Source organism: Dryobates pubescens, chromosome 24, assembly GCF_014839835.1.
Source record: "Dryobates pubescens isolate bDryPub1 chromosome 24, bDryPub1.pri, whole genome shotgun sequence".
Taxonomy (NCBI): Eukaryota; Metazoa; Chordata; class Aves; order Piciformes; family Picidae; genus Dryobates; species Dryobates pubescens.
The window spans coordinates 2,653,338-2,667,100 of record NC_071635.1 but is presented as its reverse complement, the minus strand read 5'-3'; the positions used below and the strand labels follow the sequence as shown (position 1 = coordinate 2,667,100).

The following is a 13,763-nucleotide window of genomic DNA, read 5'->3' as shown; positions in this document are numbered from 1 at the left end:
AGGTGGGAGTTGTTCCTGTGCATCTGCTGGAGGGGAGCCTGCTGCAGCAGCTCTGCTGTGAGCACAGCCTGAGGGAGCTGGGGCTGTGCAGCCTGGAGAAGAGAAGGCTCCAGGGGGACCTTAGAGCTGCCTGCCAATAGCTGAAGGGATCCTGCAGGAAGGCTGCAGAGGGACTTCTCATGAGGGTGTCTAGAGACAGGACAAGGGGGAATGGTTTGAAGCTGTGGCAGAGCAGGGTTAGACTGGAGCTGAGGAAGAAGCTGTTCAGTAGGAGAGTGGTGAGACTCTGGCACAGGCTGCCCAGGGAGGCTGTGGCTGCCTCCTGCCTGGGGGTGTTCAAGGCCAGGTTGGATGAGGCCCTGAGCAGCTGAGTCTGGTTGAGAGGTGTCCCTGCCTGTGGCAGGGGGTTGGAGTTGATGATCTCTCTGGTCCCCATTCTAGGATTCTGTGATCTTCAGAGGTCCCTTCCAACCCTAACCTTTCTGTGACTGACTGCATGGGGTGCTTGGTGCCACGGTTTAGTTGATCAGATGGTGTTGGGTGATAGGTTGGACTGGATGATCTCCAAGGTCTTTTCCAACCTATTCTACTCTATTCTAGCTCTTATGGAGGGCAGAACTTGTAACTGTGGAGAGCTGTGAAGCAACAGAAACATGCTGCTGTTATTCTGTGGTAACCCCATAACCTCTCAGCCCGGGATTGAAACCTCCTTGGCTGCCTTTCTCTGCTTCTCTTAACCTGCTTTGTCTTTAGACCCTGCTGCATGGTGGTGCCTCAAAGGAGCAGAGAGTTCTGCAGCCTTGCTTCCTGAAGCATGCTCCAAGTTCAGGTGACCTGCTGGAGGCAGGCTTGCTGCCATGAGTGGGAATTTGCCTGGGGAGGAGTTGGCTTTTGGGTGCTGGGGAGAGCAGCGCCTGGCTCGCACACCATCCCTCTTCAGCCCTGAGATGTTGTGACTGCTCAGGTTTATAAATAGAAAGGCTGAACTGCTTGTCAGTGCACACTTTGAGCATGTACAACTTCATTTTCCTTGCTGGTCTTTCAGCTGCTGGGCTTGTCACAAGGGGGGGGGGGGGGGGGGGTGGGGGGGGGAAACAAAAGCCTTGAAACCTGCAGCTATTGATTTAGTTCCCAAAAAGCAGCTTGAGCTCTCGCTTTAATTTCTCTGTTGACATGTTGGCTGCTGGAAACCAGCACAGTGATACTCCCAAGTGGCTATTCTTAGCAGGATGTTATCATTTGGAGCCCCACAGTATTGTTTGAAGGCCTGAGATGTTTGCTTTCCTGGAATTTGGTTCTGCCTTGCAGTGTTTCTGTGGCTCAGGGTTTCGAAGAGACGCAGAAGGGAGAAGGAGATGAAGGTTCAGAGCTGAAACCTGGACCCTCCTGTGATAAGTTTGCTTGTGGGTCTGTGGCAGTGAGTCCCTGCCTCAGTGTCCCTGTGTTTAGTAAGATGCTGGTGATGGGGAGGCACTGGGACAAGTTGCCAAAGGGCAATTTGTTACCTGAAGGGGCTACAGGAGAGCTGGGGAGGGACAAAAAGGGCTTGGAGTGCCAGGATGAGAGGCAGTGGCTTTGAGGTGGGAGAGAGGAGATTGAGGCTGGAGATGAGGAGGAAATTCCTGATAGTGAGGGTGGGGAGACACTGGCACAGGCTGCCCAGGCAGGTTGTGGATGTCCCCTCCCTGGAGGTGTTCAAGGCCAGGCTGGATGAGGCCTTGAGCAAGCTGGGCTGGTGGGAGGTGTCCCTGCCCATGGCAGGGGGTTGGAACTGGCTGAGCTTGAAGGTCCCTTCCAACCCAAACCATTCCATGAGTCTATGATGCCTACCTCAAAGATAATTTGTGAGGACTAATTAATGCTTGCAAAGGTCTTTGAAGATGAGAAAGCAGGAGCTGGCATAGGAGAAGTGAGGATGCCCCAGGTAGGTGTTCTGTGTGCTGTCTTGAGCTTGGCTTTGTCAGGCACTTCCAGGGCTGATTTCAGCTGGGCCATGGTGGTGAATGCTTGTGGTGGAGAAAGCTGCTGGGAGAAGCAGAGCTGTGCTTGCAGGACTTAGTTACTCCTACATTCCCTCAAGGGGAGACAGGATGATACCCTACAGCCTTGGCATCAGAGGCCACTTAGAGTACAGGGGGCAAGTGTGTCCTGAAAGCGGTGCCACTGCAGCCTTCTGTATTGACTGTTCCCCAGGGCAAGGTTCTGCCCTCTCCAGTGTCTGCTCAAGCAGTCCACTGGTGAGCCCTGGATGAAATGATGTACAGGAACTGCAGCCCTGTGTCCCTGAGTTCCTCTTCTCCAGTGTGGCATCTCCTCTTCTCCTCCTCCCCCTGAGCCAATGGCACAGTAATCACTTTAGAAGTACTGCATTAGTTTAAGATGCTGTAGTGAGTTATGGCATATCTTGGTCTGGCTTTGTTCCTCAAGAGGGGTTGGAGCAAGGCTTTGGACACTCAATAACTCAGTGATAAGTTGGCAGCCTGGGTCGGAGTAGGGGTTGAGCTCAGGGCAAGGTTCTTTGTTTGTCAGTGTGAACTGTTAGACACAACAGCAGATAAGAGCTTGAGGTTAGTTCTGTGGTAAGAACAAGCTGTGAAGCCTGAAGTTTTGTCCATAAGGAGCCTAAGCTTTCCTGGTTTGACTCAGCTTTGCTTGGGTGTGGAACAGATTTCCCAGGAGCAGATAAAGAGCTCCACTGAAAGACTCCAGTGTACAAACACTTGGGTGCTAGGAGGTCTAAGCCAGGCCTGCCCAAGTGCTTCTCTTAGCTGCTAAGGTTCAAGTGGCTCCTTTGCTGCAGTTAACCAAGAAGTGTCTCAAGAGTCTGGGCTGCATGTTTAGCAGCTCTGATTGTAGGAGATCTGCCAGGGCTCTGTCTGAAGCTGAAGTGGGCTGTTGATGCAGCGTGGTGTGAGCAGGGTGCCTGAAAAAAATCTTCCTTTCCTCTGGAAACATCATTCTGCTAACCTACAGCAGAAGAGCCAGCAGCATCTGCATCATGAAACCCCTCCCTGGCAGCAGATGATGAGGTGAAATGGTCAGCTCTGGAGGAAATGTTGTGCTCTTGCTTACAAGCAAGTTGTGACATCTTCAGGAGGCCCAGAGCTGTGTGGGCTTGTGGCACAGGCCAGTGGCTGGCAGGTGTGGCTTCCCTGCCAGGCTTCCAGCCTCATCCCAGCTCCCTGACTCAATCCCTTGAAACACATTTCCTCATTGAGTGCTGGGCTGAGCTGCATCTGGCACTGCTGCAGCTCTGCTTACCTAGAGAAGCAGCAGGGCATGGTTTGCTGGCCTGGTGGATGTGGGGGTGAAGGGAGCAAAACATCCTGCAACTGCAAGAAGTCTTTGTAAAGTTGCTTCCTCTTAGATGAGGAATTGGTTGTGGCAAATAGAAGAGGACACAGTCTCAAGTTGTGCCAGGGGAGGTTTAGACTCGAAGTGAGGAGAAAGTTCTTCCCCGAGCGAGTCGTTCGGCATGGGGATGTGCTGCCCAGGGAGGTGCTGGAGTCACCGTCCCTGGAGGGGTTCAAGAGGGCATTGGATGTGGCACTTGGTGCCATGGTCTGGTCATGAGGTGTTGGGTGACAGGTTGGACTCGATGATCCTTGGGGTCTCTTCCAACCTTAGTGATACTGTGAGACTGTGCTTGGGGTTTCTTGCAAGGGCTTGCAGTGCTAGGATGGGAGGGAGATGGATTGAAGCTGGAGGAGGGCAGGTTGGGACTGGAGATTAGGAAGAAGTTCTTGACAGGGTGGAGAGACACTGGAACAGGTTGCCCAGGGAGCTTGTGGATGCTCCCTCCCTGGAGGTGTTGAAGGCCAGGTTGGATGAGGCCTGGAGTGAGCTGTGCTGGTGGGAGGTGTCCCTGCCCATGGCAGGGGGCTGGGACTGGATGAGCTTTCAGGTCCCTTCCGACCCAACTTAGCGTTAACCTCGTGCTGGCACGTGGCTCAGCCACTCCTTTCTTGCTCCCTCTCCTCCCCACGAGTGCTGTGACTCTTGCTTCTCCCTTCCACAGTGGCAGTCGCTCTTCCAAGACCTTCAAGCCAAAGAAGAACATTCCAGAGGGCTCTCACCAGTATGAGCTGCTGAAGCACGCCGAGGCCACGCTGGGCAGCGGCAATCTGCGCATGGCTGTCATGCTGCCGGAGGGGGAGGACTTGAACGAGTGGGTTGCAGTCAACAGTAAGTTGGTTTGCCCTTGTTGGTGTTCTCCCTTTCACAAGGAGGGTGTTGAATGTGGGCTGACAGCTATGGGAGGACAGCTGTGTGCTCCTTTCTAGCAGGGTTTGCTCTTCTGCCCCGTGAGCATCACCTTGCTGTGCCTGGAGGGAGGGGAATGTGGTAGGAGTCCCCCGGGGTTGGAAAAGACCTCCAAGATCAGCAGGTCCAAGCATTCTCTGACTCTGCCAGGGCCACTGCTGCACCACATCCTCGAGCATCATCTCCAGACACAGTTGAATAACAGGAGGGAAAGGCTGGTGTGTTGAACTCAAATGCAGAGTAAAGCTTGGGAGACTCAAAGCAGCAACCAGGGGCTCCTTTCCCTCTGTGCTGCTGTGGGACTAGCCAAGGACACCACCCCCCTGGGCAGCCTGTTCCAGTCCCTGACCACTCTTGCAGCAAAGAACTCTTTCCTCCTCTCCAACCTAAGCCTCCCCTGGCACAATTTCAGGCCATTGCCTCTCCTCCTATCACCTGATAGCAGGGGGAGGAGACTTAACCCCCGTGTCACTTCTGATTGCTTCTGTGGCTCTCTCCCTTTCTCCTTGCCCTTTGCCACGCTTGGGAAGTGAAACTGTCACTCAACCTTCCTGTTCTTAATCAGCCACAGGATGCTCTGGCATGTGGCTTGCCACTGCATCCAGGGAATGTGGAAGTTGCTGATGCCATGCTTATAGAAAAGTTGATTCACACTGTGTTGCAAAACTGTCTGGAAGGGGGGGAAAAAAACCCACCAAACCCAACCCATTTTATGAGTAAGCATTACAAAAGCTGCTTCAGAGCTTGCTGGCAGCCTGCCCTTCTGGTGATTCCTCCACAGCTCTTCTCTCCTACATGAGAGTGGTGTCTTTCCCTTCCCAAATGACCTAACTGAGAGTCAGCTGGGTGGTAAGAGCAGCAAAGCACTTCACCAAGGAGCGGGAGCTGCCTTGTGGCACCAGCTGCATGCTGTGGGGTGCTAGCCCCTTTTGGTGCCTCCTGCAGCCAGGTGGGGTTTGAATGCTTAATGTTAAGCAGAGGATGTGCTCCCTTTGTGTCCAGCTTCCCTCTACCACACCTAGTACCAGCTAATGGCAGCTGTGGGCCCCTTCTGTTGACCATCTACTGAGGCACTCAAAGGTGTGACTTGATGCCACCGATCTCTTTTGCCTTTCAGAGCAGTGAGAGCGCAGCAACAAATCTGCTCTGCTCTTAACAGAACCATTGAAGTTAGGAAAAGGCCTTTAAGATCCCCTTCAGCTTTGCTGCTGTCTTGTGGGAGCTGGGCTGATGTGCAAGGAGATCTTTTTGGTTTGTTTTTCCAAGCATGCTCTCCAAGTCAAGGTGAGAAGGGCACAGGCAGTTCTGAGCTCCCTTTGACAGTGCTAGGAATTGGTTTCAGGAGAACATCTCACCCATCTCTCTGTGGCAGAGCAGCAGACAGAGTGTGCTCTGATGAGGAAAAGCACTTGGGGGGAAAAAAAAATCATCTGAGGCCTTGCAGTGCAGAGACCAGTGAGTGAAAAGAGGAGCTGAAACCCCTCAGAGCCCCTGCAGACCTGTCCCCACGCTGCTGAAGGAGGCTCTTGCCGTGGTGCTGTTTGTCACACCCTGCTGGGCTTTGCTGTGCCTCCTGGCCTTGGAGACTTGTGAGTGTGGGATTCACAGCCGTCAGTCAGCCTGTCAGGGGCTGTGTGGGCTTTTTGAGCATGCCTGCCTTGAAGCAAACATTGGGCTGTGGTTTCTGCTGGGAGCAGGGAATGGAAACTTAATTAACAGTTCCTGTGTACGCCTCAGAAATGAGGGCTGCGTGCAACCGCTTCTTGCTGCCCTTGGTGTTAACTGCCTCCTCCCCCTGCCCAAGCAGGCCTTAGGAGCCCTCCTGCTCCTCTGCAGCTTTTTTATCAACCTTTCCACAGGTTCACAGCTTGCATTGGGTTGGAAGGGACCCTCAAAGGTCATCTTGTCCACCCCCTGCTTCAGTCGGCAGGGACATCTGCACCTAGATCAGGCTGCCCAGGGCCACATCAGGTCTGATCTTGAATGTCTCCAGGGTCTGGAACCTCAACCACATCCCTGGGTAACCTGTTCCAGTATTTCCCCACCCTCATGGTGCAGAACTTCCTCCTGATGTCCAACCTAAATCTCCTCTGCTTCAGTTTCAAACCATTGCTCTTCATCCTATCCCCACAGGCCCTTCTGAGCAGTCCCTCTGCAGCCTTCCTGTAGGTCCCCTTCAGATACTGAAATGCAGCTCTGAGGCCCCAGTGCTGTTGTCTGCTTTTGCTGTGCAGGGGGTGAAAAAGCAGCCAGCAGGCTTTGTTTCAGCAGATGAGGTGTGCTGGGTGCATGTAGCACCACTTCTTACTTGCTTCCCTTTTTGGATACCAAGGAAGTTGCACGCCAGTTGTAGCTCATCTCCTGCCTCTGCTGAGCAGGAGCTGTGTGGAGATTTGTGTCAGCTTTGAATTGATGCTCTGGCAAAGTCAGGGAGGGGAGCTGCAGGTTTCCCCCTTCCCTTTCCTTCAGCATTCAGTTACATTCACAGTACAGATACCTGCTAGTGCTTGCATTCAGGATGTCAGTCTCCATTTCAAGGCAGCAGAGCTGTTTGTCTCTGCACCAGAGTCTCACCACCCTCATGGTGCAGCATTTGTTCCTCAGCTCCAGTCTAACCCTGCTCTCCCTCAGCTTCAAACCTGCTAGTGCTTGCATTCAGGATGTCAGTCTCCATTTCAAGGCAGCAGAGCTGTTTGTCTCTGCACCAGAGTCTCACCACCCTCATGGTGAAGTACTTCTTCCTCAGCTCCAGTCTGACCCTGTTTTCCCTCAGCTTCAACCCATTCTCCGTTGTGCTGTCCCTGGGCACCCTCTGCAGCCTTCCTGGAGGATCCCTTCAGCTACTGGAAGGCAGCTCTAAGTTCCCCCCAGAGTCTTCTCTTCTGCAGGTGCACCTTCAGCAGCTGAAGGCTGTGGGGAGCTGGTGTTGCCTTCTCCCTGCAGGGCTCACTGATGCCTGTTTCAATGCCTTCCAGCTGTCGACTTCTTCAACCAGATCAACATGCTGTATGGAACCATCACAGACTTCTGCACGGAGGAGAGCTGCCCTGTGATGTCTGCTGGCCCCAAGTAAGACCACTCTTGACACATCAGGGAGGGAGCTGCAGTTTGGGAGATGATTTTTGCATGTGCAGACTTCAGATGAGCTCAGTTTGGGGGGGGGTGGGGGGGTACAGATAAGATCACTTCTGGGGCTGGAACAACTTGTAACCTGTGGAGGAAAAACAACTCTGAAGCTTTAAGGGAGTGGGGAGTGGAAAGGTTGGGGGTGCAGGGTGGCTTTTTTTGCCTTGGTTGGCTGGTTTTTATCTCTAGATTATCAAAGCTAATTTTTCCTTTCTCCTTCCTTCCTTTTTGTTGCTCTGAAATGTTAATGAGAGCTTCTGAACCTCAGCTTGGAAGGTTGTATGTGCAGGGGGCCAGCCAGGGCTTCCCAAAAGTCTTTCTTCTTGGAGAAGGAAACTTGGCTGCAGTTCTTAGTAGTGTGGATAGAAATAAGTAATCCCTGTCCCTCAGTTCAGTTTCACTTCTTTGATTCTTGCTTCTGTACAGACACCCAATGTTGGTCTGTTTGGTTTCTTTTTTGCCCTTGCTCAGTGTCTTCCAAAGAGGAAAATTTTGAAGCATAGACTAGGATTAACCAGGCTGGAAAAGACCTCAGAGATCATCAAGTCCAACCTCTCACCCAACACCTCAGGACTACTAAACCATGGCACCAAGCACCACATCCAGGCTCTTCCTAAACACCTCCAGGGATGGGGGCTCCACCACCTCCCTGGGCAGCACATCCCCATGGCCAATCTCTCTTGCTGGGAAGAACTTTCTCCTAACATTCAGCCTGAACCTCCCCTGGCACAGCTTGAGATTTTGTCCTCTTGTTCTGCTGCTGGGTGCCTGGGAGAAGAGCCCAACCCCCACCTGGCTACAACCTCCCTGCAGGTAGTTGTAGACAGCAAGAAGGTCTCCCCTGAGCCTCCTCTTCTGCAGGCTAAGCAACCCCAGCTCCCTCAGCCTCTCCTCCCAGGGCTGTGCTCCAGACCCCTCCCCAGCTTTGTTGTCCTTCTCTGGACACCTTCCAGCACCTCAACATCTTTCCTAAGCTGAGGAGCCCAGAACTGGACACAGGACTCAAGGTGTGGCCTAAGCAGTGCTGAGCACAGGGCAGAATGACCTCCCTGCTCCTGCTGGCCACACTGTTCCTGATGCAGGCCAGGATGCCATTGACCTTGGCCACCTGGGCACACTGCTGTCTCATGTTCAGCCTACTATCAACCAGTACCCCCAGGTCCCTCTCTGCCTGGCTGCTCTCAGCCACTCTGACCCCAGCCTGTAGCACTGCCTGGGGTTGTTGTGGCCAAAGTGTTCAGTCTCCTGCCCTTGGGCTCTGCCCCTCTGCCCAGCCTGTCCAGGTCCCTCTGCAGAGCTCTCCTACCTGGCTGAGGCACTTGGTGCCATGGTTGAGTTGATGAGATGGTGTTGGGTGAGAGGCTGGACTGGATGATCTCTGAGGTCTTTTGCAACCTGGTTAATTCTATTCTCTTCTACCCTCTTAAGCAAGTGGTGAGGAGGGGCCCTGCTTCCTTGTAAATGACTGCAAAATGTTAGCTGAAGAATCAAGAGAAGCAGTCCCTTCCTCACTTCCTCCTCTGCTGGGGTGCTGCTCTTGTGACTGCCTGCAGGCAGCGCTTGCTGGAGAGCTGAGGCCGTGCAGAAGGCTGCAGGGTGGAGTGGGCAGGGGCTGTGCAAGGCAGGAGCAGGCAGATGGAGCAAGCAAAGCTCTGGCCCTGGCTCCTTAACCTAAAAATGGACACTGCTGAATGCCAAGCCCAGCGTGGGCAGGCAGAGTGGCTGCTGCAGAGCAGGGGAGTGGGGAACACACAAAGGGAGTAGGAGTTTGCCACTGAGCAGAAGGACTTTGGGCTGAGCTTGTGCAATAACAGAGCCCTTTGTCTGCTTGGTGCTTTGGCATGCAGAACAGACTCTTGGGTATTAAATAAGGGCATGAAAATGTTGCTTTGCTTTATTGTCTGTCTCCTGAGAAGCAGTTGTTTGGGGGTGGAGGTTAATTATTAAAGGCTTAGCTGTCTGGTTGCCAGGCTAAACAGTTTCTTTCTCCAAAGAGGAGTGAGAAGCACTGACAGAAATGGATGGCCTGTGCAAACAGTTAGGAGTCAGAGGAGAAAAGAGGTGCTGGAGGCTGGGAGATGCATTCTGCCAGGCTCTTAACGAGGTGATCTTGTCCCTAGGGGTTGTGGAGCACTCCCCACACAGATGGGGAGTGAGCCCAGATGGCTCCTGTGGAAGGATCAGAAGTGGGGGGCTGAAAGGCAGGCATCCAGGGGGCTCCTGCTGGGGTTTTCTGCTTTGGGGGATTTCTTTGGGCCATGTGGAAGTGCTTGGTGGAGGAGCTGGTCCTGTGATGGCTTGCACTTAGGGATGCTTTCTGGTGTGAGGAGCATAGTGGGGGCTTCTGTTTAAAGACACAAATCATTTGTGTGTGTTGGTGTCAGGGGGATCCTATCAGCCATGGAATCCTGCAATGGGTTGGGTTGGAAGGGACCTCCAAAGCACACCCAGTCCAACCCCCTGCAGCCAGCAGGGACATCCTCCACTAGAGCAGGTTGCTCAGAGCCTTCCTGAGCCTGACCTTGAATACCTCCGGGGATGGGAGCTCAGCTACCTCCCTGGGCAGCCTGCTGCAGTGTTCCAGCAGCCTCATGGTGCAGAGCTTGTTCCTCACATCCAGTCTCAATCTCTGATTTCAAACCTCTCATCCTCTCACTGCAGGCCTTTGCAAGCAGTCCCTCTGCAGCCTTCCTGAATGTCTGCAGGGACAGAGCTGTTAGAAAGCAGCCAGGTCTGAACCCTGGAGCTTAGCTTTTCTCTGTGTGAGCCTCTCATCTAACTTGGATGTTTCACTTCAGCAGGCTGTCATGTTTTAATCTGGGGGGCTGTGGGGGGGGGTTGAAAGCCTTCAAGACTAAGCAGCTCTTGGCCTTTCAGGATCCCATAGAGCACCTTTTGATGTGCAGGGCTGCAGCTTTGACCACAGGCTGCTGTGTGCAGTGTGCTGAGGGGCTGTGCTGTGGGATGGGCTGCATGATGGAGGATGCCTGATTTTTTTTTTCCAAGGCCTTCCCAGAGTTCAAAAGAGAGTCCAGCTAAAGCAGTGGGGAGAATGGTGCAGGGCAGCTGCAGCTGGCTGAGGAGCATTTGGCCCTTTGTTTGCAGGAAGGGCTGTGGGGAGGGTGTGGGAGTAGAGGGGAGCAGAGCAGGAAGAGCAGCCTTCCAGGCCCTGAGTTGAATGATTCATTGTGTTAAGAAATGTCTTGTTGTTGTTGTCCCAACCCAGATATGAGTACCACTGGGCAGATGGGACAAACATAAAGAAACCAATTAAGTGCTCAGCACCAAAGTACATTGATTACCTGATGACTTGGGTCCAGGATCAGCTGGATGATGAAACTCTCTTTCCTTCCAAAATAGGTAAAGTAACTCAAGTGCAGTGGGGACTGTGTGTTGGGATGGCACTTGGCACAAGGGCAGCCCAGGTTTTGCAGCATGGAAGCTTGCTCCTGAGTGCTAAGTTGGGCAGCTGGGGAAGGTGACCTGATCTCTGGAAAGGCACTGGGGGCTCCTCAGAGGAAGTTTCTGTGGTAGTGTGTGACCTCTGAGCCAGGTGGTGTTAACACTCCTGACAGACACCCAACACAGTGCTGAGTGCAGGAAATGCTGTCCCTGCTGAGCAGCTCCTGAGCAGTCTGACATCTCTGCATGTGCAGCACTGGATTGCTTCCTTACAAATAAGGCAGAGGCTCTCCAAATCTCACAACCAGTAATTGGCAGCTTCTTGATGCAGGGAAAATGTTTGTTCCCCTGGACCTTCCCTCCAAAGAAGCTGAATTGCCTCCTTGAACTTCACACACACACTCACAGCATGGCAGGGCTTGGGAGTGACCTCTGGAAGTCAAGTCCAACCCCCCCTGCCAGAGCAGGGGCACCCAGGGCAGGGCACACAGGAACACAGCCAGGTGGGTTTGGAATGTCTGCAGAGCAGGAGACTCCACAACCTCTCTGGGCAGCCTGCTCCAGGGCTCCAGCACCTCACAGGGGAAAGGTTTCCCCTTCTGCTCCTGTGGCATCTCCTCTGCTCCAGCTTGCCCCCAGTGCCCCTTGTGCTGTGCTTGGGCATCCCTGAGCAGAGCCTGGCTCTGTCCTCCCAGCACTGCCCTGCACATCCTGATCAACAGGAGTGAGGGCAGCCCTCAGGCTCCTCTGCTCCCAGCTCCAAGTCCCAGCTCCCTCAGCCTGTCCTCAGCAGGGAGATGTTCCACTGCCTTTAGCTTCTTTGTGGCTCTGCTCTGGACTCTTCCAAGCAGTTCCCTGAGGTCTTTCTTGACCTGAGAGGCCCAGAACTGGACACAATATTCCAGAAGTGGCCTCACCAGGGCAGAGCAGAGGGGCAGGAGAACCTCTCTGGACCTACTCACCACAACCCTTCCAATCCACCCCAGGCTGCCCTTGGCCTTCTTGCCCACAAGGGCACGTTGCTGGCTCATGGGCATCCTGCTGTCCACCAGCACCCAGGTCCCTTTCCCCTGTGCTGCTCTCCAGCAGGTCAGTCCCCAGCCTCTGCTTATTTGCAAGCAGAGGTGAGAGCTGGGTGCTTGGGGCAGGGCAGAGCTGGGTGTTCTGAAGGGGCTTCTTGCAGAGAAGCAGGAGGGCCATGCTCAACAGCCAGCAGTTTGCAAAGGACAAGGAGAAGAGCACCCAGCTTCTTCAGGCAGACAGGCAGAAGAGGCTGGTTTGGGTGAGAAAAAGCTGGGTCCTGGGTGCCCAGCAGGTATGAGCAGGGTTTCTTTGCCTGCTGGGACACTGATTTTAGTGTGTCAGAGCAGGGGTCAAGAGCTGGGGTAGAAGTGCACTGCTAGGAATGGTACCAAATAATTACAGTTAACATTAAACTCCTCTTTAGGAGGTTACCTGAACTCCTTATCTTCTTTTTCCCTCCTTTACTAGGCTGTACTCAGAGCAGACAACCAGCTCCATGTGGCCTTCCCAAGTGATGCAGCAGCCAGTGAAGGCAATGTGATGTACACAGAAGCAGGGCAAGCTTAAGCAGAGGATGAAAATCCTCTTGCTGGGCCTTCTAAAGCTTTAGCAGGACCCTGAGTGGCTTACACCACCCAGCCTGGGGCTCTGGCCTTCAGGCAGGGCTCCAGAGTGCAGGAGAGCTAAGCTGGCTGGGAAAATGCTGCATGAGGAGAGGCTGGGCAGGTTTAATCTCAGGTTTAGGTGGCTGATACATATCTTTCCTTAGCCTGCAGATGTGTCAGCTGAAGCTCTCAGTAGCTCCCAGTAGCTGGTGGCTGTTTCCTAACCAGATTTAACACAGGTTGTGCACTGACACAGTCTGCTCTTGAAACTGATTTTGCCTGCCCTGGGTCCTTGGCACTGAAGTGACTGAAAGCAGCAGGTCTCAGAGTACTTCAGCAGGCTGTTCACAAAGCAGCAGCCCCTGGCTGAGGGGTGGGCAGCATGGAGCCAGGAGTCTGTGCTGAGAGGTGGAGGAGAGCCTGTTTCTGCTGGCACTTCAGCCAGGGGAAGTGTACAACTCACTGGCTGATACCAAAAGTGCTTTCAGTTGCCTCCAGAAAGTATTTGGTGTCCCTTGGAGTGTCCTGTGCTCTCTTGGGTGTGTGCACAGAGCTGTTAGAATCATTAAGGTTGGAGAAGACCTCTGAGATCAGCAAGTCCAACCTTCTACCCAACACCCCCATGACCCCAAGTGCCACATCTGCTCATTTCTCCAACCTCTCCAGGCATGGGGACTCCACCACCTCCCTGGGCAGCCTCTTCCAATCCCTGACCACTCTTGCAGCAGAGCAATTGTTCTAATACCCAGCCTAACCCCCCCCAGCTGCAGCTTGAGGCCATTGCCTCTTGTCCTGTCATTAGTTACCTGGGAGAAGAGGCCAACACCAGCCTTACTCCAACCTCTTGTCAGGGAGTTATAGAGAGCACTGAGGTCTTCTCTCAGCCTCCTCTTCTTCAGGCCAGACAGCCCCAGCTCCCTCAGCCTGTCCTCATGGGACATTAACATACTGTGTCTTGTGTCACCAGACAGCAGACCTGTTGGTGAGACTCAGAGCCTGCAGGGGACTTGGCTGGCAGTCAGAGGCCAGGCAGGCACAGCACTTACCTGATGGGTCTGAATGCTCCTGGAAGGGCAGAGGTGTCTCAGTCACAGTCAGGGAAGGTTCTTCAGGGAGCTGTTTTGAAGCATAAGAAGGTTTAGCAGCTGGATTCAGGAGGGTCCAGCAGAGAAATGTAGTCTGTGAAGAAAGGCTGAGAGCCCTGGGGCTGTTTGGTCTGGAGAAGAGAAGGCTGAGGGGGGATCTGATCAATGTCTATCCATAGCTGAAGGGTGTGGGCCAAGAAGAAGGGGCCAGGCTCTTTTCAGTGGTGTTCTGTGACAGGACAGGGGGCAAGGGACACAA

The 13,763-nt window shown here is 53.6% G+C and overlaps 1 protein-coding gene across 2 annotated transcripts in view; it reads left to right on the top strand.

Moving 5' to 3' along the window:
- MOB1B (MOB kinase activator 1B) overlaps positions 1-13,763 on the top strand; it is a 34,403-nt gene that overhangs the window by 19,106 nt on the left and 1,534 nt on the right. For both annotated transcript variants that reach the window (XM_054172694.1, XM_054172693.1), the window contains exons 2-4: positions 4,019-4,185; positions 7,239-7,332; positions 10,616-10,749. In XM_054172694.1, the coding sequence (XP_054028669.1) occupies positions 4,131-4,185; positions 7,239-7,332; positions 10,616-10,749 (283 nt within the window). In that variant the 5' untranslated portion in view covers positions 4,019-4,130. The remainder of the gene's footprint in view (positions 1-4,018; positions 4,186-7,238; positions 7,333-10,615; positions 10,750-13,763) is intronic.